The 25,866-nt window shown below is 43.4% G+C and overlaps 2 protein-coding genes across 7 annotated transcripts in view; one reads left to right on the forward strand and one right to left on the reverse strand.

The window, feature by feature from the left end:
• Positions 1 to 287: 287 nt before the first annotated feature.
• Positions 288 to 6,796, forward strand: LOC309614313 (atypical kinase COQ8A, mitochondrial-like; the record flags this gene model as incomplete). Its single annotated transcript, XM_082362503.1, has 6 exons — positions 288 to 322; positions 3,731 to 3,863; positions 4,095 to 4,202; positions 4,347 to 4,412; positions 4,702 to 4,788; positions 5,654 to 6,796. 6 exons carry the CDS (start codon positions 288 to 290, stop codon positions 5,939 to 5,941), a joined length of 717 nt encoding a protein of 238 aa, XP_082218629.1. The 3' UTR covers positions 5,942 to 6,796.
• A 1,523-nt stretch (positions 6,797 to 8,319) lies between these two features.
• LOC309605026 (serine/threonine-protein kinase MRCK alpha-like) overlaps positions 8,320 to 25,866 on the reverse strand; it is a 95,509-nt gene continuing 77,962 nt past the window's right edge. For 4 of the 6 annotated variants that reach the window (XM_082340279.1, XM_082340278.1, XM_082340277.1 and 1 more), the window contains 5 exons: positions 25,614 to 25,731; positions 20,814 to 20,999; positions 17,909 to 18,026; positions 13,263 to 13,420; positions 8,320 to 12,830 (listed from right to left, as the gene is read on the reverse strand). In XM_082340279.1, the coding sequence (XP_082196405.1) occupies positions 12,699 to 12,830; positions 13,263 to 13,420; positions 17,909 to 18,026; positions 20,814 to 20,999; positions 25,614 to 25,731 (712 nt within the window). In that variant the 3' untranslated portion in view covers positions 8,320 to 12,698. Of the gene's footprint in view, positions 12,831 to 13,262; positions 13,421 to 17,908; positions 18,027 to 20,813; positions 21,000 to 25,613; positions 25,732 to 25,866 lie in introns of those variants that run through there. The other 2 variants (XM_082340280.1, XM_082340281.1) reach the window with 2 other exon arrangements.

Here is a 25,866-nt window from a genome sequence, read left to right on the forward strand (position 1 = left end):
AGACAATAAATTCCTGTTTTTTAAGCCACCCAGTTTGTGGGTATTTGTAACAACTGCCCTAGCAAACTAATACAACGGGGTAAAAAAACTCCTGTGGTATATGATCGCAACAATTGGAAAGTACTTTTTTTTTAAAAAACAGCCTTTCTCAAGTAAAGTCAATAGGGGAGAGGGGAGGTATATCTAACAGGGAGGAGAGGGCCCAGTGGAAGGAAGCACCATGGAAGGAAAGATACCCACAGCAAGTTATATCTAAATTGAGACCTGCGTAGAATATTGCTGGCAACATGTACAAAAGTCTAGATACTAGAGAAAACCTGATGTATGAGCAGGAAAACCCAAATAGTAAGTTAAAATCTCGAACAGCAAGGACCTCATAAGGTAAAAGCTATGTTACAAAGTTTGAGCCTCTTCTGAAAAGCAAAGTGGTATCATGAAAGGATTTTAAGCACAAAACTAAAAGACTTTAAAACTACTATTCTGACTACCATATGAAGAACAAATTTTTTTCAACTAGGGGGAAAAAAAGCCCAGGAAAACCAGACAGAACATTACATATTTATCCAGACAAGAAATGATAGCTGTATTAATGTTTAAAAAATAAAATATTAACCAAAAAAACAGCTTTACTAAGATATAATTCACATACCATACTATTGACCCATTTAAAGTGAACAATTCAGTAGTTTTTGGTATACTACATTAATTATTTTAAAGTGGTAAAACATATATAACAAAAAATTGCCATTTTAACCATTTTAAATGTACAATTCAGTGGTATTACATTCACAATGTTGTGCAACCATCAACACTGTAATTTCTAAAACTTTTTCATCTTCTCAAAGAGAATTCTGTAACCATTAAGGAATAAACACCCCATTACCCCCTCTACCCTGCCCCTGGTAATCTCTATTCCACTTTCTATCTCAATGAATTTGCCTATTCTAGATATCTCATATAAGTAGAATCATATAATATTTGTCCCCTTTTGTCTAGCTTCTTTCACTTAGCATAATGTTCTCAATATTCATCCATGTTGCAGGATGTATCAGAACTTCACCCCATTTATGGTTGAATAATATTCCATAATATGTACTTGCCACATTTTGTTTATCTGTTGATGAACACTTGGGTTGTTTATACCTTTTTGGCCATTTTACTAATGTTTTAATGAACACTGGTGTACAAGAGTCTGTTTGAAGTCCCTGCTTACAATTCTTTTGGGTATATAACTAGGAGTTGAATTACTCAGTCATATGGTAATTCTACGTTTACTTTTATTGAGGAATCACCAATTGTTTTCATATTCCTGCGAGCACTTATTTTGCTTTTGTTTTTAATTTTAGCCATCTTAGTAGGTATGAAGTGGTATCTTGTGGTTTTAACTTCATTTCCCTAATAATTAATGATGCTGAACATCTTTTCATGTGCTTATTGGCTACTAATATATCTTCTTTGGAGAAATGTGTATGCAAGTGATTGCCCATTTTTTGATTGGGCAGTTTATCTTTTCTGTTAAGTTGTAGGAGTTCGTTATAAATTCTGGATATCAAACCCTTATCAGATATTTGATTTACAAATGACTTCTTCCATTCTTTAGGTTATCTTTTCATTTTCTTAAAAATGTCCTTTGATGCAATACAAATAAGTTTTTATTAAGATGAAGTCTAATTTATCCATTTTTTGTTTTGTTGCTTATGCTTTCTGTGACTTAAGAATCTACTTCCAAACCCAAGGTCATGAAGATTTACCCCAATGTTTTCTTCTAAGAGTTTTATGGTTGTAGCTCTTACATGTAAGTTGTTGATCCATTCTGAGTTAATTTTTTAATATGGTGTAAGGTAGGGGTCCAAATTCATTTGTTTGCATGCAGAAATCCAGCTGTCTGGCACATGAGTTGAAGGAACTATTCTTTCCATACTGAACAGATTTAGTACTTATGTGTACCTATGTCAAAAATCAATTGTGGCTATAGATACATGAGTTTATTTCTGGACTCTTAATTCTCTCCCAGTGGTCTATATTCTTATGCCAGTGTCATATTCTTTTTATTACTGTGATTTTGTAATAAGTTTTGAAATTGGGAAGTGTGGGTCTTCTAACTTTGGCCTTCTTTTTCAAGCTTTTTGGCTATTTGGGGCAATTCCACATGAATTTGAGGCTCATATTTTCCATTTCTGCAAAAGGGGCTGTTGATAATAGGGATCAAATTGAACCTGTACATCACTTTTGGTAAAACTACATCTGAACCATACTAAGTCTTCTTATTCATAAACATGGGATATCTTTTCTTTATTTTAGGTAACCTTTAATTTCTTTCAGCAATGTTTTATAATTTTCAGTGCACAACATTCTTGGTTAATTTTATTCCAAGGCATTCTTTTAGATGCTATTGTAACTATAATTGCTTTCTTAATTTCATTGTGGATTGCTCATTGCTGACATAAGGAACACAACTAATTACTATATGTTGATCGTGCAACCCTGCGGTTGTTTGTTTTCTTATTGAGTTTTAAGAATTCTTTGAATATTTGGATAACAGTTTTGTATCAGATATGTCTGCATTTTCCTGCAGTCTGTGCCTCGTCTTTTCATTCTTGGCCGTGACTTTCATAGTCCAGAAAATTTCAATTTCAGTGAGATCTAGCATAGTAATTCTTTATCTCATGGATTGTGCCTTTGGTGCTGAAAGTAAAAAGTCATCACCATACCAAAGATTATCTAGGTTTCTCCTACGTTATCGTCTAGGAGTGTTAATAGTTTTGTGTTTTACATCTAGGTCTGTGATCCATTTTGAGTTAATTTTTGTGAAGGGTGTAAGTTCTGTGTCTAGATTCAATTTTCTTTTTTTTTTGCATTGATGTCTAGTTCTTCTAACACTATTTGTTAAAAAGTACATCTTTGCTCCATTGTATTGTCTTTGCTTTGTCAAAGATGATTTATCTGTATAGTCTCTTGCCAATACCATACTGTCTTGATTGTTGCAGTTTTATATAAGTCTTGAAGTCAGTATTCCAGCTATGTTTTTTTCCTTCACTGTTGTGTTGGCTATTCGGGTCTTTGCCTCTCCATATAAACTTTAGGCTTAGTTTGTTGATACCCATAAAAGAAGTTGCTGCAATTCTGACTTGTACTGCATTAAATCTGTAGTTGAAGATGGGAAGAACTGACATAAGATACCTAGTACGGAGTCTTCCTATCCATGAACATGGAATGTCTCTCCATATACTTAGTTCTTCTTTGATTTCTTTCGTCAGAGTTTTATAGTTTCCCCCATACAGATCTTATGCATATTTTGGTATATTTATACTTCAATATGTCATTTTTGTGGGTGCTAATGTTAATAGTACTGAGTTTTAAATTTCAAATTCCACTTATTCATGGTTGGTATGACTGACCATACCAACCAAAGTGACTGACTTTTGTGTATTAATCTTGTACCTGCAACCTTGCTATAAATGCCTTACTAGTTCCAGGAGTTTTTTTGTTAATTTTTTTGATTCTCTACATAGACAATCATATCATCTGCTAACCAAGACAATTTTATGTCATCTTTCCCAATCTGTATACTTCTTTTTTGTTTTCTTGTCTTGTTGCATTAGCTAAAACATACAGCATGATGTTGAAAAGCAGTAGTGAGAGGAAAAATCCTTGCTTTGTTCTTGATCTGAATGAAAAAGCTTCAAGATTCTCGCCATTAAGTATGATGTTACTTTAGGAGCTGCTGAAGGACCACCCCTCCCTTCTTCTACGTGCCCGAGATTGTGGACGAGCTCTGCAGCCCCCATGTGCTGACCACGGAGCTGGTGTCCGGCTTCCCCCTGGACCAGGCCGAGGGGCTGAGCCAGGAGATCCGGAATGAGGTGGGTCACAGGGTGGCCCTGGAGCCCCGAGGCCCCCCTGTGGGGCAGAGCGGGCAGGAGGGCTGCTGCGTTTCCCCACCTGGTGGTACGCTTGGCCTCAAAGTCAGCTCTGGGCATGAGGCAGGATGGGGTGGAAGATGGGGAGGGAAATGGGAGTCAGGCTTCCCCGGCCCAGATCCAGGGGCCACCGGGTGGCCCGGCGCTGGTGACGAGGACCCACCCGGCCCCCAGATCTGCCACAGCATCCTGGTCCTGTGCCTGAGGGAGCTGTTCGAGTTCCACTTCATGCAGACAGACCCCAACTGGTCCAACTTCTTTTATGACCCGCAGCAGCACAAGGTGAGCGCCCAGTGGGGCTCCCATGGGGAGCCTGAGCTCCGCTGGAGCAGGGTCCGAGATCTGGGGGTCTCGGCCCCCCGCCGCCCTGTCCCCCCAACCCGTGCTCCACTGGGGCAAACCCTCCCCGGTATCGCCCGTTCCCAGGTGGTTCTTCTGGACTTCAGGGCAACTCGGGAATATGACAGATCCTTCACGGACCTCTACATCCAGGTAGGGGTGGAGGCAGGGCTTGGCCTTGGCCCGTGCTCTCCTGAGGCTCAGATGGGATGCTTGGGACTCGGGGACGGGCGGGCGGGCTTCCGTCCTCACGTCCCTGCCTGTCTGCAGCGTTTGGTGCCCGTGGATGAGGCCGCAGCTGCCTCGGGCTCAGGGGAGTAAAGGGGAAAGGTGGGTGGGCCGGCAGCTGGCCTGTGTGGGGCGGGGCAGGTGCTGGCTCCCTGGACCCTCAGGAGCTCCCCCTCTGTGTGCTGCCCACGGTCCCCTCTGCACCTCCGCCCAGATCATCAGGGCTGCTGCTAACCGGGACAGGGAGGCCGTGCTGAAGAAGTCCATCGAGATGAAGTTCCTCACCGGCTACGAGGTCAAGGTGAGCCCCCCGTGACTCTGGAGACGCACAAGGCCTGCTGAGCCAGACTCAGCCCCAGGCCGACTTCAGTGTGTGTGGGGAGGGTGAGCCATGGACTGCTTTTCCCTTGAAACCTGAAGGGAATCTCAGTTTACAAATGCATGAGATCAGAAGTGACAGCTGCTCTCGAGGGTCTCCACAGGGCCCCTGGGCCGGCCCCACCCCAGCCCCTGGGCTGAGGGCCTCAGAATGCCGGGGGACTGGTCACCAAGCTCTTGTTTTACGCCCCACTGCAGCCCATTCGAGATCCCAGTCACTGGGCTCATCGTGTTGGCGCTCGGGGCCCGGGTGGGCAGATGGGATGGCAAAGCGCAGCCCTCACTCGCTCAGGCCTCAGCAGGGAAAGGGTGAGGGGAGCGCTGGAAGTAATCGTAGCAGCCCTCTACATGAAGGGGCGAGCATCTGTGTTCCTGTCACCCAGAACCCACTCAGAAAGCAGCACCTTCCTCTCCTGATGACAGTGGGGAAGGGTTGCAGACACACAGGTGGTCTCAGGTCTGCCACCTACGAGGAGTGCAGAGGCTCAGGTCAGCTCAGGCCTACAGACTGTTCTTTTTGGAATGACAGGTGTTTTGTAAAAGCTTTGAATTCGCGTGCCCCCAGGCAGGGTCACACCCTGCATTCGGCCGCAGACCCCGCCACTTCCTTTCTTCTTACACCCAGCCCAGTTCACACATTAATGATGTTCTCCTGGCCCCGTTCTTCAGTCTGGTTGAAACACTCACCTACCTGGCCCACTCCTCGGGGAGCACTCAGCCCAGGCCCCATGATGGAGCCCTGGGCTGGTGAGGGCTCTTCGATCTCACCTCCATTCGCCTCCCTCCAGGCCATGGAAGATGCCCACTTGGACGCCATCCTTACCCTGGGGGAGGCCTTTGCCTCGGAGGAGCCCTTTGACTTTGGCACCCAGAGCACCACCGAGAAGATCCACAGCCTGATCCCCATCATGCTGAAGCACCGGCTTGTCCCGCCGCCCGAGGAGACCTACTCGCTGCACAGGAAGATGGGGGGCTCCTTCCTCATCTGCTCCAAGCTGAAGGCCCGGTTCCCCTGCAAGGCCATGTTCGAGGAGGCCTACAGCAACTACTGCAGGAGGCAGGCCGAGCAGCAGTAGCCGCGGGCCCGACCGCTAGGCGGGACCCTCCGTCGTCCTGCCGCCGAAACTAGTAGGAAGCCGGTGGTACCCACGCTCCGTTTAAACTTCACCCAGTGAGAGGGGGCCGCGCTGCTCAGAGCCCGTGGCCAGCACTTATACACGGTTCTCATCGCTGAGTGGGTGTGGGGTGAGAGGCGCCGGCACGGAAATGCAGCCCCACTGCTGTCTGGCAGAATCTGCTTATTGTTTATGCATCCTCTGAAATGACTCTCGATAAAAAGACGATTTTATTTCCTTTTCCTTTTTGTAACAGGGCTTTTTGCTAATGTGAATGGTAACCAGAAGATGAGAGTTCTCCTTTTGACTCCCTGCCACCAAAAAAAACCCAAAAACGAAACAGAAAAGCCTTTTTGGATTTTATGGAGTGTGTAATACAAGGTTTGTGTGTGTGTGTTTCTAGAATGAGATTTGTGTTTTCTGCCTTTTCCTCTCCGGCTTGGATCTGCACGTGGGAGAAGTGCTGATCTGAGCAGTGCCAACAAGCACTACTTCACCAAGCGAGGCCCACCCACACCTGCTTCTGGCTGGTTCCTAGAGGCTTTTCTTGACAAGCAGAGGTTTCCAGAGAACTGCTGCCTCCTGTGGGGAGGGGCAGGAGCCGCAGAAGGGGAGAGAAAGCCACATGCTCTCTGGGTGTGTGTGGGCCCTTCTTCCTGCTCCGGCGCCTGGGCCTTTTGTGGAAGATGACGTGCACGTGTCACCTGCTTGGACCCAAGGGGTCGTTTCAGGCTGTTAACCTCTGTACAATTCTTGTAATTGTCTGATTTACTTGTTTCAATTAAAAAAAAAAAATCCTAGCACTGTGGATTAATTCTTTCACTTGTAAAGGATTCTGAGCTGATGGTGAGTGAGGGGCCCGAGGTCAGCGTCACACCCTTTCCCGCCTCCAGACGCTTCTGCAAGGTTTGCCCCTGTTCCCAGCGTGAGGCTCTTGGTACCTGAACCTGGAAGGCTCAGCCCGTATTCCTCGTCGGAGAAAGGGTGCGGGGAGGGGACGGCACAGCTGCCAGGTCCCTGCCGCAGCAGCTTCCCAGGCCCCACGGCGCAGAGGCGGACAAGCCACAGCTGCCCCAGAGGCTGTATGACGCGGTGCTGGCAACCGCGGGAAAAGGTCGACACCAGCCCGCAGGGCGAGGGCCTGGCTTGAGTGGCAGTGACACCCACTTCAGGGTTCAGGCGCGGCTGAGGAGCACTTTCCCGGGGCAAACTTCATTCCTCTGTCCCGGGGGCGTCTTGAACGTTCAGGCGGGGGCCCTTCTAACGGACTGCGAACACCTTGAAAGGTGCGTCAGATGGTGAAATAACGCGGAGAGATGGCAGTGGTCCCAGATGCATCCTCAGAGTTTTGGGTTCTTAAAGGAAAATTCCTTTCTGCGGTTTGGGATTGACGGCAACAGACACGCTGGACTCCGGGACAGGATGCAGAGGCCGAGGTGGTCTACATGACAGCCGCTGGGGGGCCCTTGAGGTTTAGCCCTGAGCCCAGCACCACGCGCCCATCTGCGGTCGGAGCTTCCACAGCCCTTTCAAAGAAAGGATGTACGTATTCTAGTTACGCATGAACAACCCCTGGGACGCTCAAAGTGGGCATTTTTATAGATGAGGAAACTGAGGCTCAGAGGTTATGGTGAGCTGGCCGGACGTCCATGCTCACTCTAGTCCAAGCCAAAGGCTAGCAAACTATGGCCCCGGGCCAAACCACTGCCTGTTTTCGTAAGTGACGTTTTCACGGTACTGTCCAAGGTGGTGCTTGTGCTACGTGAAATGGAACAGGGAGGGGGTCTCAGGACAATTATTTAGCTGAAGCCAATTTAAGATGTCCTTTGTTAAGAAAGGCCTTGCCTGCGTCTCCCCAGCTGTGTCATTCTAACTCAAGAGCTGCAGCACAAGTCGTGGGAAGTGTCCGCTGCTTCTCTGCAGGAGGAAGACGGAAGATCAAACAGCTGCCCCGTTTAGTCAGCGGTGGCACCGGCAGGGAAGTGTGGCTGGGGGCGGGCCCTCAGTGCAGTGGGCTCCCTGCTGGCAACGGCATACAGCAGCGCCGCCCACAAACGAGGGCACGGCCTGGCCTTGCACACTGAGCCAATACCAGGGAAGTTTTGACCAGAAGAGGGGAGTTGAAGGCTTGAAGAGAATGGAACACTATGCCACCTGAGCTATGGAAGGAACTAAGAAAGTCCTAGATTAAACTAACCCCACGTCCTTCTAGTGTAACGAGGAAGCCGGATGAGGAGAGGGGCTGGCAGAAATTGGGGTCAAACGAGACGAAAAGAGTCAGTCACCTTTCCTCCGTTCCTCAGACTTTTTAATCAGGGAAAAGAAGACAAAATACTCAATTTGAACAGTTCCCTGTTTTATTGCAATACATCAGAGTCTGGTTAATATTAAGTGATGCCAACGTAAAATATCGGTGAGGCGTCTTCTGTTATATTTTGACTGTCCCACCTTAAATATTTCTGTGCAAAAGAATCCACACCATTGTTTGGTAGCAGAGAATCTCATAAAGTTCCCTAAGACAATGAGGGGATAAAACCAAACAAAATGAAATAAGGAGTGATAAGAGGCCAAAGCAGTATCTTTTCCCCTTCCATACACACTTATTTGTCAGCATTATATTCTAAACAAAAAAATGATTACACCCAGGCCATGCAAAACTGTACAATAATATTACAATGAGAAAAAAAAAAACCCTAAAAAATTTATAAAACAAATGGTATTACACTATCAAATAAAAAGGCAGGTCATTTTGTTTTCATGAAATTTCGAGGTTGACTTGTTTTCATCAATTTCCCCCCATAAATGCAATGGTTTCTGTGTGTAACGGTTGTCCCTGGGAAGGGAGAGGAGCGCCGGCCTACCTACCGGCCTGAGCTGAAACAAGAGACCAGCTGAAGCGAGGCCCTCTTGTGGAGCAGGACTCAGCAGAGAACGCTGGACTTGCAGAATGAAGTCATCACAAGGAAAGGTTTTAAGATGGGCCCAACGAAATGCCATGTGGCTTCTCTAACGAATGCGGGGACGGGGCCACCGAGAGGTGGGGAGCGAGGCGCCCAGTTACTTCCCTGTTCGGCCCAGCGGACCAGGGCAGTGGCGAAGGCTGGCCGCTGCCGAGAATGCCCCTCTGTCCAGAGAGTGGATGCTGAGCTTTACAAAGCTCTGTTCAGCTGGGAGACTACAGTGTTCGTGGCCAAAGGCCAGCAAACGGCCCTGCTGTACCTGGGGGTTAGGGATGTCCACTCACCCCTCCTCTGGCTTTTCTTTAATGATACCTGAGAGTCCACATAAATGCAACTGGTCTTTCACAGAAGCAGATGCGGCCACTGAGTAGCAAAATGACATGATTCTAACCATATGGAAGGCAGAGAGAGAGAGAGAGGCTGAGAGCCAGCTGGGGAATGACAGATTGTTGCTGTAAACATAACAGGAATTTCAGATTCTTCCCTGAAACCTGGGTACAAGAATTGCTTGGAAAACTCAGTAGATGGACCCTTTTTCATTGTATTTCATAGCCTTAAAACTGTGCTCCCTGGGAAAGAAGATAAATCACTCAGTGTAGGTATGGGTGTGTGTGTGGGTGTGTGTGTGTGTGTGTGTGTGTACACACATAACTAAAGAAGTGAAATCTGCTTTAGCAATCATTTGACAAGGAGGAAGGCTTTTGTTTTTGGCAAAAAGAAATATATATATATATATATATATATATATATATATATATATATGCATATATGTAATTTTATACACCCAAAGCACAAGCAGATTAAAGTAGTCAGAATTCAAGAGTAGACAACAAATTGGCTGAACAAAGATAGCACCAAATACCAACACATCTAGACTATGCCAGAAATGCCTCTTCACTTATTTTTACTTTCTACTGAGAAGAGAAATGAGTTCCTGCTGCCATATACATTCTTTGAATGTCCTGCACGAAAACAAAGGATAACTTCAGACAGCAACATCACATCTGTTCCATGATCTTTCAGTGATCCCTTTCGATGATCATTACGTTTTCTGTTTCTCTAGAACCCATTCCCCATCTTTCCAAACCATTCTCAAGAAGCTTCTGAAGGTAACTGCTTCATATTTAAGAATGGGGATAGGCCCAGCAGAATGATCATTATCTTGGCAAAATACCTCCCAAACTACTACCCTTGGCAGTGTTTCTCCCCCAGAGTTCTACTATTGGAAGCTAATCATATTTGGGACTGCTCTCTCACTACTGGTAAGACCATTTCAGATTACTGGCATATAATCCACTGGGTGAATATTACACCTCCCAGTGAGCCCAGCGGCCAAGACAAGCCCTTCTCTTACCTGCCCTGTTGGGGGGCTGCAGGGTATGACTCAACGTAGTGGAGCCCAGACTTCAGGTACGGTTATATTTTGATCCTAAAAGCATCTTTTAAAAATAAGCACCTACAGGCAGCCGAAACTTAGTTGTCAAAGCTATAAACTAATGGCTTAGTGTGGAGTCCCGTGAATCTCAGCCTGGTCTGCCTCCTCAGGGGAGAAAAGGGAGGCAGGAAGAGGCGAGGGGAAAGGAAAGCAGGGGGAGGGAGGGTCTGGAGGAGAGCGGGCCACGTGCACTCAGCACCTGGCTGGCCGGTTCCCTCCTCTCCCGAGAAGTGTCAAGCTTAAGGAGCTACCGGAGTCCTGGCAATAGCCAGACTCAAGGTCTGACTCTTGCTATCTGAATGCACAAAAATATTTTTACATGACACTTCTTTTCCAAAAGCAGAGGATTTAGAAGGCTAGAATTGTGCAGTAACTTATGCCCATACAAAGTAAAACACAATCAAATCTGAGCAAGCACCAAGTTCAAATGTCAAAGCTGTTATTATTTTAAAATTCTCTATTGTAACATTTTATAATATAATCCCCAAACAGGATCCTTTCTTCCCTCACTGAACCTCAGTAACCTGCTCCAGAGAGTGGCATCAGTGGAAATGGTATAGCTCCCTGTGGCTTGTGGTGGGAAGGCCGGCACAGCTGCTGCTGAGGAGAAAGATGTGAAATCGGGGCCGGGGTGAAACGACAGTGCTCAAACACTGCAATTCAGACAAGCAACGGCAGGAAAATCCTTCCATTTCAGCTGAATTGTAAAGAAGAGAGCAGAAAATCTGTTTCTATTTCTCAGAGAAATTTAGATTAAAAAGTAAAAGAGAGGCAGATTCTCTTTACTTCCATGAAATATTTTTATTTCTATCCCTTTCTCTACTCATGTGCTTAACTGGTGAAATGACTCTGGAGACATGAAGTCCTGGTCCTGCATCTCATTTCCTTGTGGTAATTAAAACAGCGGGAATCCAAATGGAAATGTGACTAATACCACAATACAGCAACTGGGGGAGGAAAAGCTTAAGCAGCCAAGATGACCACGCGGGCTGACTTCCTGCCCGCGCCCGGGCTGAGCGCGTCCATTTCCCACTGGGTGCGGGAAAGAGTATTTGGTTAAGGCTGGTCAAGTCCTTGCATTTGCGGTTTTACCTTATTTGGTAACTAAACCCCTTTCCCAGGCTTATCTGAGGAAGCCCACACCCCCTCAAAACACACCTCCCCCCGCCCCCAGAGAAGCCGCCGCAGCCGGGGCCCAGACGCCTCGCTGCCACTCAGGGAGTAAGGGGATTAGCCAAGGAGAAAAAGCACTTTCTTGAACCCTTTTATGGACCTTCAGAAACTATGACATTCCTTGTGTCCTTTCAGGTGGAAGGGATCCAGAAGGTGACAAAATGCATTTCTACATTCATCAGCAGAAGACACCAAAATATAGTAATAAATGACAAGTGTGGTTCAAATTCTACTGCTAGAAAAAGAAATGTCTTGGATAGAAGTAAATATGCCTTTTAATGATGCTGCTGAAGAGGCTTCAAATGTTAAAAGTCTGGTTTCCAGGTCACACTCCAAACCGATGAAACCAAAGCCTTGGAACGTTCCCTGAAGCTCCCAGGTGGCTGCGGCCAGTGTGAGGAACGGCGCTAAGGGGAATTCCCACGCCTCTCCCTCGCCCTCTGTGAACGTCAGCTGGAGGCCGTTCTACCCTTTAATATCTCAGGTGGAAAACAGACAAGAAACAACACATTTCTTTAAATTAAATGATCTCTGTCTCATATATGCATCCATCTTTTGTTGAATACAAGATGCTTTTTATTATATACAGTCAGTATTTAAGCTCTACATTTGTGTATTTAGTTAAACTCTATTTTGTAGTAAAATATGCATTGTTTTAGTGAACAGGGATTTACTGGCAACGATCAGGTCGACATTCACTGTGGTGCTGAAGGGGCTTGGCGTGCCCGGGGCCCACTGGCGAGAGCCCCACGTGCTGTCTCAGGGCTACAACCGGACTCTACTGTGAGAACGAACAATGGCTGTCTAATCTTATTCTTATCGCTTACATTTGTGTAATCTGCCTACTTAAGCTACCTGTCAGGGGAGGGGTGAAATATTCTGGAAAGCAAGGCTAAGTGTATGAAATGAAATCGGTATTAATCTGAGCTGCTCAATGAAAGTCTGCCTTTACGGCTGTCGCTGTTCAGTCGAGGGGGCGTGGACGCGAGTCCCAGATGCAGAATTCCTGAGTCCCCGCCTGCTGCTGCTGCGGCCCTGGCGCTTCCAGGCAGGGGTGGGGGGGGGGGGTGACAGTGAGAGCACAGGGTGAGTGAGCGGAGGGGAGCCCAGAGCGGCCGCTGCCGGCGTCTGGTCTGAGAGCGGAGGCCACTCACGGGTCCCAGCTCCCGCGGTCGGCGCTCTCCAGGGAGAGGCTCTTGGTCTTCCGGGGCGACACCGGGCTGGGAGGGCTGCTCAGGTTGGAACTGTTGGAAGCCGTGGAATGCCTCGGAGAAGCAGAGTCCTGTGAGGCCCAGAGGAAGACGTCAGGGAGCGGCAGAGGGGCGGGAGGGGCTCAGGCCACCGCGGGTCCCCTCCAGCCACCCTGGCCAATGAAGTGACGTGACTTTTCTCCTGCCAGTAGAAAGCCCCGTTTCTGAGCTGAGTAAGAGGCACAGAATATAACAAACGCTCAGTCCCTTCTGCAGGTCTTTAGAAATGTAGGCCGTTTTCATACAAAAGCTATGAGAAGTCTGAACACCTCCAGGGAGACTGCAGTTTGCAACCCAAGTGACTGGCTCCGCCACCCCCGCTGCGGTGAGTGGCTGATCCCTGCGGCAGCGGAGGCCAGGCTCAAGGCGGTGGGCCGGCTTTGGGAAACGCACTCGCCTGTCCTCGTTCAGGACTTCTCCAAACCCCTGTCCCCAGACAGAGGTGCTGCCCACGCGGTACTCACCTCTGCGTCGTAGTCCCCCGCCGGGGCGTCACTTCCCTGGTCCAGGCCTCCCGAGGACAGCGAGCCCTCTGACGGGGAGGGCATGGGCTGCCGCTTTGCACTGTAGCTTCCTCCGGAGAATTCTCTCTTTAATGCACTGCCGTTCTGTGCGGATGACCCTACAGCACATCGTTCAGGTGAAACTTTATACGTGCAGAAGGGGACGATCCTCTAGAAAGCGCACAGACTGCTGAGGTGACGAGCCATCCTTCCCGCTGCCCTGGGGTCACCCTCCCGCTTAGAGCCCTTCACTGATGGGCCGTGAGTCCAGCTGCGTTACCCTGACACCCAAGCCCACCTCGGAGCCCAGCCGCCAGGGCTGCTGGGTGAGCGGGCAGCACTCACCGGGCCGCTGGCCCCTGCTCGCACTGGCCGTGCCCAGGCTGCCCTGCTTGCGAGACGATTCCACAGAATCAATCCTCCAGTCTCCAGCCACGCGCTACTGCCTTAGTGAGTTTTCCTTCCCACTCCCTGGAGCTCCTACAGCACTTCTTATCACCTCTTTCAGAGCATTTGGATCTTATGTTGTAATTATGTGCCTGCTATTCTTTGAACAGAAGGACGGTCTTTGCCTCTGCAGGACCCGGTGCAGGACCGGGTATGCAGCAGGTGCTCAAAACACACATGCTAAATGATGAAGCAGAACAGAACAGTTCCCAGAAATGAAGACCATGCCTCCTGATGATGCATAACTGTCACTTAACTTGTAGAGAATTTTCATAAAAAACACAAAGGAACAGAAGAGAAGCATTTTCATCCCACAGGGCAAAAAGCCTGAGATACAAAAATGAGGTGAGTTTCTTTAAAATCACACTCTATTTTGATCTTAGAGTTGGGGTACATCAAAGGAGGACGGGCACCATTCAGAGGAAGAAAAAGGATGACCAAAAAAATCTTAGAAATATTGGGGTATTGTGAGTACCTGTTTAAAACTCTTAGCATTCCCTACTATTCTTTAGTTTTTACTGAAAAATGTTTTAATCTTGCTGAGCTGCAATATTAAGATCACTGGTCAAAAAAGACTGTGAGACCGCGTTGAGGTTTTAGCACAACTACGAGGTATAGACTGTGAAGCCTGCCTGCTGAAGCCCTGTCCTTGGTGATCTCCCCCAGCTTCCTTCTAGTTTCGGTTTGTTTCCTGAGCCCCTCAGCTGTGTCACCATAATTTACTTATTGCAGACGTTACCAACACTGGTTGTATGCTGCATATTATATTATGGAGCTTTAAAAACACCAGTGCCTGGGCCCCATCCCAGACCAATAATAACAGAATTTCTGACTTAACTTTTAAAAGCCCTTCTGATGATTCTAGAATGCATCTCAGGCTGAGAACCACTGACTTAATCTTACTTCCAACACTCCATCCAGTTTCTAAGGCATCTGTCACCAGACATATACTGATTTTCATTTGTTGATGTGTTTCTTTGGCTATGTACTCTTTACTTTTTTGCTGTGGATCTTATGTCTCCTTAGATTACAACCTAATTCAAGGCATAAATCACTTTTTATGATTTCTCTTTCAATTCCATGTCTAGTTTAGTGCTCAATTTAACAAAAGCTGTAATGTAAGTTACTATTTTTAAAATTTTGTCGCTCTGAATAAAAAACCCAAACTGCCAGAGAGCTCTGCTGCTCTGCTTACTAACCTGTGTGACCTTAAGCAAGTTATTTTATCTAAGTCTCAGTTTTCTTCATTTGTAAATAAGAAAATAAATTCTACCTTCTGGGATTTTTGTGGGAACTGAGCACTCAATACACGGAGAATGAAATGTAAGACGGAAGGTGTGTGAGGGGGCTGCCCAGAGCTTAGTATGCACTTACTGGGCTCTTTTCCTCCGTCCTAGTGATCGTTTATAGAATAGAGAACTTAATCCACCTCTGTGATTTACACTTTTTCTTTTCTTTTTTTTTTAACTTTGGGAATGTTCCTTTCAGAGAAAAATTACACTCAACCACCCTAATCTTAAAAAATTGAGATGGGCTGTTTTGATTGAACAGCAAAGGGGGACAATCTGAAAACTGTGGTTCCAACTCAGGCAGGGTCTCTTCCAAAGAGTTCTAGATGGTGATTCAGGGGGTTGGGCCCCAGATCTCTTGGGGTGACGGTGTGTAACTCTACATGACCTCTAGGAGAGTCTGCAGGCTCCCCAGTGAGCGTGTCACTGACAGGAGCGGGTAGAGTCACAGTGGAAAGCTCTGTGTTAATTTGACTTCAGTCAGGAAGCCATTGCAAGTCTGGCCCTGGAAGAGCCTGTGCTTCTGGTTCTGGAGGTTGACAACATGGAACCCCGTTTCTTCTTGTGTCTCTCTTGGCAGGCTGTCCTTCTGGAAATTCTTTACGTGAGCTGGGCTACTCTTGAAGCCAGCAAGAAGCACTCTAAATGGCAGATGCCCCTTGGAATTCCTGGGCTGGTCTTCCTCTTAATCTCTATACAAACAGCTTGGTACTAAGAATCTCAAGAAGGCCACGCCTGATTATTGCATTAAAGGCCTTGACAGGGATTTGGAGCTGGCTCCAGTCTGTAGCTTGCATATTGTCAGCAATGACAGTGGACCCTCACTTCAGCGCTCCTAAGGAGATGGCCACTCAGCCCTTTAAATCTCTGTATTACAGGTCCTATCCTCACCTGCAATTCCACAAATCCAAAAGCCCTGAAAACCAAAACTTTTTTCGTACGTTTGATGTAAATTCATGTGGTGGCAGACTTAATCTGAACTGACTGGAGGCTGATTACAGACTTCACTTAAAAAGAGTACATTTATTTATATATTCATAGTATGACTAGTCATAAATTTTGCTGTATAAGTATTAATATGTTTGTAGGTGCTGTCTTAGATCTTGCTAGGAATGTAATATAATATATGGTAGATTCCCTTCTAAAATAAAAAAAAAAAAAATCTGAATTCTGAAAACAGGTATCTGGCCCCAAGAGTTTTGGGTAAGGGATTATGAACTTAACTATTAATATGGTGATACTTTCTTTGCATCTCAAGTGTTGATAGCTTCTGGTTAGTTATATTAAATCTGTTATCTTATCGAGCTACCATTAGTAAAAAGATAATTCATAAAATGGTTGCCATTTTTCCAACTGGCTAGATATTTTCATTGTAATCTAGGCTACACACTGCTTAGAGATGACTTTGGGAGATGACAACAAGTAAGTCACAAGATGGACACTTCAACTTCTGCCTGTCGACTGAAAACTCCTTGCACGCGCTCTGTACGTCTGCAGCCAGTCTCTGCAGCAGGCGCCTGTCCTTGGTTTGCAGGCCCGGGGCGGGGTCCTCCCATGGTCCCAGGGGTGGTCTGTGTGATCACCAGCAGACTGCAGAAGCGATGGCATGTCCCTTCTGAGACCGCTGCTCGGTCTCTCTGTCTCAGGTCACTTGCTCTGTGGGAAGCCAGCGGCCATGTCACCAGGGCACTCAGGTCCACGGTGGTGAGGAACAGAGGCCTGCCAACAACCATGTGAGTGAGCTGGGAAGTGGCTTCTCTAGTCCCAGTTGAGCTCGGAGTTGATGGCAGCCCCGGCAGACAGCTTGACTGCAGCTTCCTGAGAGGCCCTGAGCCAGGACCATCCAGCTAAGCTCCCAGATCCCTGACCCTCAGAAACTGTGAGAGATAATAGACTTTTGCTCTTTTACGCTTCTAAATTTTGGGGTAATTTGTTCCACAGCAAGAGAACAAATGGTATTCCAGCACCCTTCACTTCTGTGTTGCCAGAGCCTAAAACCAAGAGCTGGGCACAAGGCGGGTGCTGACACTGGCGTCCTCAGCATGAACAGTGAGTGAAGGAGGACACTCAGTCTGCACCGGGAGGCCTGACTCGAATGTCTCCCATTCAAGAATACAAGGCAACGAATACGCTTCTGCCTGAAAAACTCTGAACTGTGAGCTGGAGTTACTACCGTCTGTTCTCAGAGCTCAGCTGCAGGGAGGTGAGGGAGGCTACGTTAGCATTACCCCGGGTCCACCCTGGGCCTGCGTTTGCTCGGGCGCACTCGCCCCGCTCTCTCTGATCGAAGCCAATACCAGGTTACTTCGGAGAAAGTGACAGAAAAGCAGCTGTTGGCCAAGAACAGTCTTGCCCTAATGGTCCTTGCCTACTTAAAACTCTTCGGAGGTTTCCCACTGTGTTTTTTAAAAAATAAAAAATGTCTTGCGTTGGTCCCCAAGTCCCTGCTTGATCTGACCCTTGCCTACCTCTTGAGCTGTACTCTTTGTCACTCCCTGCCCACTACCAGGTAGCCACTGTGCCTTCCTTTCAGTTACTCAAACATGAGTCAATGTGACTTCACCCCCGGGGCGGGCACGTGACCTTGCTAATTATTCTAAGTGTGAATTCATCCTCAACAGCTACTGCCTGTTACTCTCTATTTCTGTCCCCTGTTTATTTCCTTCGGGGCATGTTATCATCACAATTTGTAGTGCTGTTTGTCTGTCTCCCACATGGACTGTACCTTCTAAAAGGATTCTATGACTGTTTTCGTAACAGCTGCACTTGTGCCTACTAGGCGTTACCCAGCCAGGCCTGAGACACTGGCCACCGATGACGCACGGCTGCTACCTTGCTATGGAAATGCTCCCTGCAGCCGGGGCCACTTACTTGCTGACAGGCCGCTGCTGGCACTCATGGAGCGACCAGGTTCAGGGCGGGATTTGGTGATAGATGGAATACTGACCGAGCCACTGAATGCTGTCCGACTTTCCTGAGGCCGAGGGTTCTAAAAGCAAAAGAGAAAGAAAAACTCTTCATCCAGAGTGAAACTGATTCTCTACAGAGATGTCTATTTTTCACCCTAATTTCAAGAAATAAAGTTGTCTTGACCAGAGTCATACAGAACAAGAAACATTATATAATCCCTCCCGCCCGCAAAAGTGCTAAAGCCCTAACAGAGGTAACCCTCACCCCAACCAAGGATAAGTGCTTATCTTTATACTTACTGAAATACTTACCAACAGATAACAATTTTGTTCTTGTTGTTGTGAGTGCAGTAAGTGAAAGTTACATGGTTAGAAGTGACAGTGAAATGTAGAATTACATGGACCTCTGCAGATAACTGAAACAAAGCTTTTGCTACATATGAGATTTTTATTTTCTTAGGATAATTCAAAAGCTGAACAAGCCCATTTAGAAGAAAGTCACTTAAAAGTACATTCTTCTCAAGTACACCTTCTATTGTCCTGATACTGAAGGTGCCATTTGCATGTTCCCATCCCAGTCACCAGGCAGCCTTCCTGCCTCACAGAAAGATGGCAGCACCACGAGTCATAAATATGACGCTTGTTAACAATCACAGCCTGGGTGAAGTCATTTAACTTGGGAGTGTTGGTGTGAGAAGTTTCCCATCTAATATTGAATAATGTTGGTGTCCAAGGGAGGAAAATGAGCCATAGAGTACTCTGGAAGTCACACACACCTAGAGAGGTGGTGCGTAGGACCAGCTGTCTGAACACGGTCTCCTCGATGGCCCTAACCTTTTCAGACCAGAAGGGGTGTCAGGGCTGGTACCTGAGAGAAGGTTATGGCAACACAACTAATGCAGGGCCACAGCTAGCAAACATCCACTAACATCTCTTGGAAAACATGCACTAATATATCTTGAAAAACTCCAAATCATACATTTTAAAGAATCACACATATTGAGATTTGGCTGGCTGGCTGGCTCTAAATTCAACCATTGCCATTTTGGTTCATATATCAAATTTGCAAAGTCCATGTAATTCTTACTGTGTTATTTGTTTAAAGCAAACACTTTACCTTTTTTTCTCTAAGAAAATAAAAAAATTTAAAACAGAAAACAGTGCTAGCATTTCAACAGCCACTCATAGGAGCAACCCTGCGAGATGCCGATGACAGGCATACAATGCAGCAGAGTCAAGTTCAAGAGAGATGGGGATATCAGTTTAAACCTTTACATTTTTATGGTTTTTGCTATTAACCTTAAGGTACCTTTGTGTCGTCCTTTTCTATAAAACAAACCTACCCTAGAAAAAAATGGCAAAAATTAAGCCTACAAAAATACCAGTGGTTTAGTAACACTGAATGTTGAGGTAATAAACGAATGATACACAGAAGATATGTTCTGGGGGGGGAAAAAAAAAAACCACACAAAACCCAAACCCAACAGTTTATCATTCATTCAGCTGAAGTTCAACTTCATTATGAAGTAATGTGAAACCTAAGCTGATGGTCCTTTTCCTGCACAAATATGCTTAAGATTAGGGTAAAACTTCCACCAATCGTAGTGTTTCTATTTATAGAAGACTAACTTAAGCAACATTCCCACAATCTTTTATATCAAAAATTCTTGACTGGTTAGTTTATACAACTTCCCCTAGAATCCACTACCTGAAATCTGTTACCAAGCAAATTGAAGCTTAGTTTATCATAAGTAATCTTATCTTGTGAAATAAGACACTTAAATGACATTATAGTTTAATGTCAATAACAATGACATTTAAAACATCACAATTTAGAATGCAAACAAAAATACAAAAATAAACTTCTCACCCTACAGGTAATTTTCTTATTGGAAAATTACTTTACTAAATACACAAATAAAAAAATGGATGCTATTATTTTCTAAGCCAGAGGAAATGCGTTTGCATGATACAATCTAAATATTTTATTATCTGCAAAACAAACTTGAGAAAATGCTCCCTTGAAGTCAGTACATATTTCTTGACAGATGTATGGATATTCAGCTTGAATGGCCACTTGCTCTCCATCCCACTGCAGAGACACTAGTTACAAAGATGCAAGGCTGCGTGGAAGGACCCAGTGGCAGGTACCACGGTCCTTCAGAATGCAGCGCACTCTGTGCTTTTTTCTCTTGTTGATTTACTTCTCTTATCTTGGATCCTGGCTGGAATTAAAGGTGCATCAGCAACTCAAAGATTAGAAAGACTACTTTCTTTTGGTAATTTTTCCTGTTATTCACTGGTACTATTATACTTTATAATTTTGAGAATTGTGAGCTTTTCAAGAAGGGGTTTATTGTAGATAAAAGGCCTTTGGACAGGCCCTTCTGTAGACTTTAACTTCACTAAATATAAAAAATTTCTCTGAACTGAACTGGTTTTAGGGTAACGAGCAATACAGAATTCAGAAATTCTAGATCCCTTTTTTGTTTGTTTTTAATAGAATAAAGACTTACTCAGGGGCTATTTCTTTCTTTTTTTTTTTTTTCAGGGGCTATTTCTTATGGTATCCGTAATGAAAAATATCATGATGGGGTGATGTTTTATTAGACATAGAAAAACCTCCAATACGGTTTTAGAAATAAAACTGAAATCTTCCCAAATCCTCATCTTTTTCCTCAAAAGAAGAAAAAAGTAGAACTCCAAGACAGAAGAGGAGGAAGAGGAAGAACAGAAGTTTGGCAACAGAGAAACAGGCCAAAGGGAAACGTTCACAGAATGTACCCCCTTGGCGGTGTTACGTATGAAGCCAGGCAGAGATCCGCACATGGTTAGTACAAGTTAACACCTAACTCAGCTGTTCATACCCTCAGAGTCATAAAGCTTGGTGTACCGGGGACAGAGCGTAGAGACGGGGAATATTCAGGGTTTATGGAATCAGGAGAGAGAAATTTTTCAGCAGAATTAACAGTCATGTGATAGATGTGCTCAAAGTTGATCGGAGAGGAGATCAGACCGGAGTGATGATGAGGGGATGGATAAGGGAAACCCGGCTATCAAAAACAACAGAAAGAAGAAAAAGGTAATGAGGTAATGAAAATGGATTCACTGGATATATGTGACATTTCAGACAACATGCATGTAGAAAAAATGAAGTAAGTATCTCACATCAAGAATTGAATCCATAATGAAATACTTTTAGGCCTTAGAAAGTTAAATTTTGTAATCCTCTTGCCAGTTACCTAAAGAGCTGATTTGCAAAAAATCATTTGCCTCATAAACTTATTCTCTCTTATTACTATCAAGCTGAGTAGAAACTGGACTTTCAGAGATACAAGTAGATTTTCAAAATTTAGTTCAGTATTTTCCTATGTGATAGAATCAAAACATGGCAAAAATCTACCAAGAACATTAGGGATAGAAAAAGCGAGAAATAATTAAAGAAAAGAACAAGTGAACCTACAACCAGTCTCTCACCAAAAGCGTTATGAAACTGTTCCTTTAGAAACTAAAACCATTTCCTGGTATTTATAGACTTGACCTGTGTTTGCTTTTACTGATCTTATCTTCCTGTAACAGAAATAGTAACTGTGGAATATACCAATTATTGGTTTACCTTTAAGTAGCCCAAGCTTATCTCCACTTAGACACCCAAAGAACATGTTTGTTTTTAACAAGAGAACAACCTTCTCTTCAATGTTCAGGTGTATTTTTAAAAAATGAAATAATGTAATACTGAAGACATAGAAGAAAGTTTTTGAAAACAAGGGCTCTAGTTTTTCATGTTAAAATAACTTGTGAACATTTGGGAACTGTCACTCAGCACCCAGTCACCTTCTCTAATGGGAACTTTCTAAGTTCAGTTTCTGAGAACAACTGTGTTTCAGGAAAACATCCTACCATCTCTTCATTAGAGACAGGCTGAATGACTTCCCGGAGACATGCTGACTGATATTCTCATGAGTTGAGATGAGCTTTCTTTGTTAAAAAAAAAAATCTGGTAAATTAGGGAAGCTTAAAAGAAAGGTAGAGATGTGAGTGAAACCAGTACTTTCTAAGGTTCTTTTCAAAAAGATAAAACTATTGATATAAATGTAACTTTAAGAAGTAAAATTACTTCATAAAAGTCTAAAAGGTCACCGAGCTTGAAATTTTATTTGTTAACAATTTTAGGAATGGGTAAAAGGCTAGGCGAAATTTTATGTGCTAAAAAAAATAAATCTTTTAGAGGTAAAATATTACTCTTGCATTCAACTAGAGACAAATCTATTCTTTATTACAAGTATCCACTTATGAAAAAAGGTAAATGACAAAAAGGATTCAAGGAAACTACTACAGTATGTATTTGTAAGACACATATGCTGTTTTATATTAATTGCTTATATTCTCTTGGCTCACTAAGACACATATGAAAGATTTCCTATATCACATCTGATATAGGAGATAAAAGAAAAAAATGACTCCTTACCCTTACTATCTTTTCCACATTCATGAGGCAAACAACCCTTTTCAGCATCATTTTGGTACAAAGGAAACAGAATAAGCTCCCAAAGACATTCAATAAACTCTCTAAGCTTGTAAGTATTTCAGAGAAAGGCAATACTGATTTGAATAAGTTAAACATAAAAATTTCTGGGGTACATGCTCTTTGCACGAATGACAACATCATGGCTTTGGTATTTGAAAGTGCTTCTTATACATGTTAACGTTAGATGAATTAAATCCATCTTTATTTTTGGAAATAGTTCATTAAATATAGAAAATTACAGTGGAAAGAACATACTAAAATCTGAGACTATATTAAAATATCACAAGCTTTTTAATACATGTATACACACACACACATATACACACACACACAGAGGTACAGACATGTGTATTATTTTCTTTTCAGACATGCATATTACTGTGTTGTTTACCAGTGTCTACTCCAAGGTAGGTACAGTTCTGGCATGACAATATATCAAAAAATATTTGTTAAGTGATTCAATGGATGCCTGTGACAAACCCCAGCTTTTATGTTCTTTGCTAGTGAAAGGAAGAAAGTCAGGTGAAAATAAAGAACAGGAGTTCAGACACATAACATCTTTGCTACAATACTACATGTACAGGTGAACAGGTTTCAAAAATTTACACCAACTTCTTGTCCTGGGCATTCAAAAGTGCTTATGTGATAACAAAACATGAAAGGAATGAAAGGAACATTAAAAACTGGATTGCACCTCTAGGGTAAAAAGTCACTTGTGTTAATTACAAAAAGAACCAGCAAGGCAGTCATGGGTTAACAAAATCAGTGACACTAATACTAAAAATCAAGAGGTCTAATGGGAATAAGTAGCCAGCACGGGAGGCCCTGTGTCATGGGGTCAGATCGATGTTGAATCTTTGGGAAATGCTATCTGAACTTGTTTTGCCCAGTAATTAAGAATGGACCTTATTCTGAACAACAACAACGACAAAATAGAGATTTCGTTTACTTTAAGTGGTGGGAGGGTGAAGGGAGAAAAAGGAGGGATGCTGGGATATGAAAGTTCTTACAATGCTTGAAATTTCACATTTTGCTTCAGTGTGCTTATTCAGGGTGTAGAAAGACCAAGTCTTACTGTGAATGAAGGTCTGAAAAACATTCTGGAACATTAGCAAACTGATTTTTCACCTGGTCAAGCAGAGGAACATTTTATTAAATCCTAAAACTATTTCTCCTTAAGGAACATACTGTGGGATATAACAGAATTTATAGAAAAATTTTCCATAATTCTTCTTGCTATGTTATTGGAATATATGAGAGGGAAACCATACTGTTCTTTTTTTGTACACCAGAATGAAGCAAGTGTGAGAGAAAGTTTAATTTTAAAAGCATAATACCCATTAAAACCTTGTTCACTACTGAAATAATTTTGTATTTGCTGATATGTTGCTTTGCAACATATGGATGTATTTGAAATTTGTATGCCTCTATCCCTCCATAATGCTACCTACATAGCAGATGTTGAAAAACTATTTGCTAACTAAATTTCAAAAATTTTCACATTGACCTATCAAATATAAGCTATACATATATTCACATTTCAACTGTTTATCACCATTAAAAAATTCTCTCTCCTAAGGTACTTTGTACTTGACCTTGTAGCTTCTGTAAGGAAACATGACAGAAGCTTTTGGACTGCGTGGCTCTGCTCCGTTTACTTCTGAGAATAAAGGAAAACCAGACTGAGGACTTAAGTAAATGTTCAGAACGGGAAAAGAATGGAGAAAAATCTGAACTCTCGTTCCCAGGCAAAAGCTGAAAAAGTAGTATATAGCTTTTAGATATGATAGATAAGTGTAACAGTTAACTATGTAAACTCAGCCTTTATTTACTCTCAATATTTTCAGCTTAATATTTATGCTCAGCCTTAAATTTTTTACTTCGTTTTAATTACTATATCAAGATTGGCTGTAATCTTTTTGCATACTTTATTTATATCTACCTAGCACGGCTCATAAAAATCCCCATTTCAAAAGGTTAACTGACTATTGTGAATGATTTGAAAGGAAGTAATGGTACTATAATCGTATAATAATATCTTGATGATGATGAAAAAACAATGACAGTAAGAACATCACATCCATTCCTAAACAGGGCAACTGGTCAATTGAGATATTTATAATGCGGAACTCAGGCTCAAATTAGTGCAGATTTTTTTGTTCCTCCTATGAAAGAAATGCAAAAACTACCTTTAAGAGCTTAACATTTTTATTAAAAAAACTTGACTGTACAAACTGTATTACCTATTATTTTTTCTGTCAGTGATACATGTCTATATCTTCTATCACAGTAGAGTTAAGTAATGTGGGTAATTAACACAGACTGCCTCAGAAAGAGCTTTGGGTCGAGATTTACATATCACCTCCCAAACTGTCATAGCATTTAAATCATGCCTAAAATTCTGTGCAAAATCTAGATGCTATCACCACCTATCAAAAGAGTCATGTTAAAGTTTCAATAGTTTGTTGAGAGTACCATGATACTGAAATGTTACAGAGCTTGGATAATTAGCTAATTCCACTAATGTTCTTAATCTCAATATATTAGGTCCAAGAATCCAATCTTCATGTTGTTAAAAAAAAAACAAACCACACAACAGTTTTCCTATGTTGTACTTTTTTAAAAATATAAGACTGACTAGGCAACACGTCTGTAATAGGCAGAGGAAAAAGATTTATTTCATAATCAGATGAGAGGTGTGACTGTTAATGATCAAGCTAATGTTCTTTGGGGGGCAAATATCTGTGTTGAATTGCTAAAACTTAGTGAAATTTTAGTAATTTGGTAACAAAGTTCTGAATCTTGGTATAGAATGTCTCCAAATCTGGTGGTTGATTTCTCCAACAATAGTAAATCTAGGTATGGGAGAAGTATATAGGGTATTCAACTAAATAAGAACTTGGTATGTTTGGTTTTTGATACACATCTATATTTTATGTTTTTCTCATCAGCTATGTCATTATGCATCTTACATATATTGTGATATACTGAGATAAACATTTCCTCATTATACTAATATGTCTTTTTAAGTCTTGTATGTATTTAAGTGCGCACACACATTCACATGTATCCACCCCCTCCCCCCTCCAACTTAGTCTTAACCCCATTTATATTCACATTCACTCTTCATTTCTCTTACCATGGGCAGGTCTTTTAGAATCTGTATTCCATCTCCCGGACCCATGTGTGCTATGTGGTTAAAATTAGTTGGGTTGGAAATTAATTTATTTCTCATTTCTGGATCTCGCAGCATCTCCCTGTAAGAGAAAACACCTGTTTAAACGCTTTTATTCCATGACCAATCTAGACAATTTTAGAGAAAAATTACGTTTCATAAAAATAAACGGTGAAATCATGTTAATAAGGATAGAATTAAAATAATAGAATATACT

Source organism: Balaenoptera borealis, assembly GCF_965194805.1.
Source record: "Balaenoptera borealis genome assembly, chromosome: 1".
Taxonomy (NCBI): domain Eukaryota; kingdom Metazoa; phylum Chordata; class Mammalia; order Artiodactyla; family Balaenopteridae; genus Balaenoptera; species Balaenoptera borealis.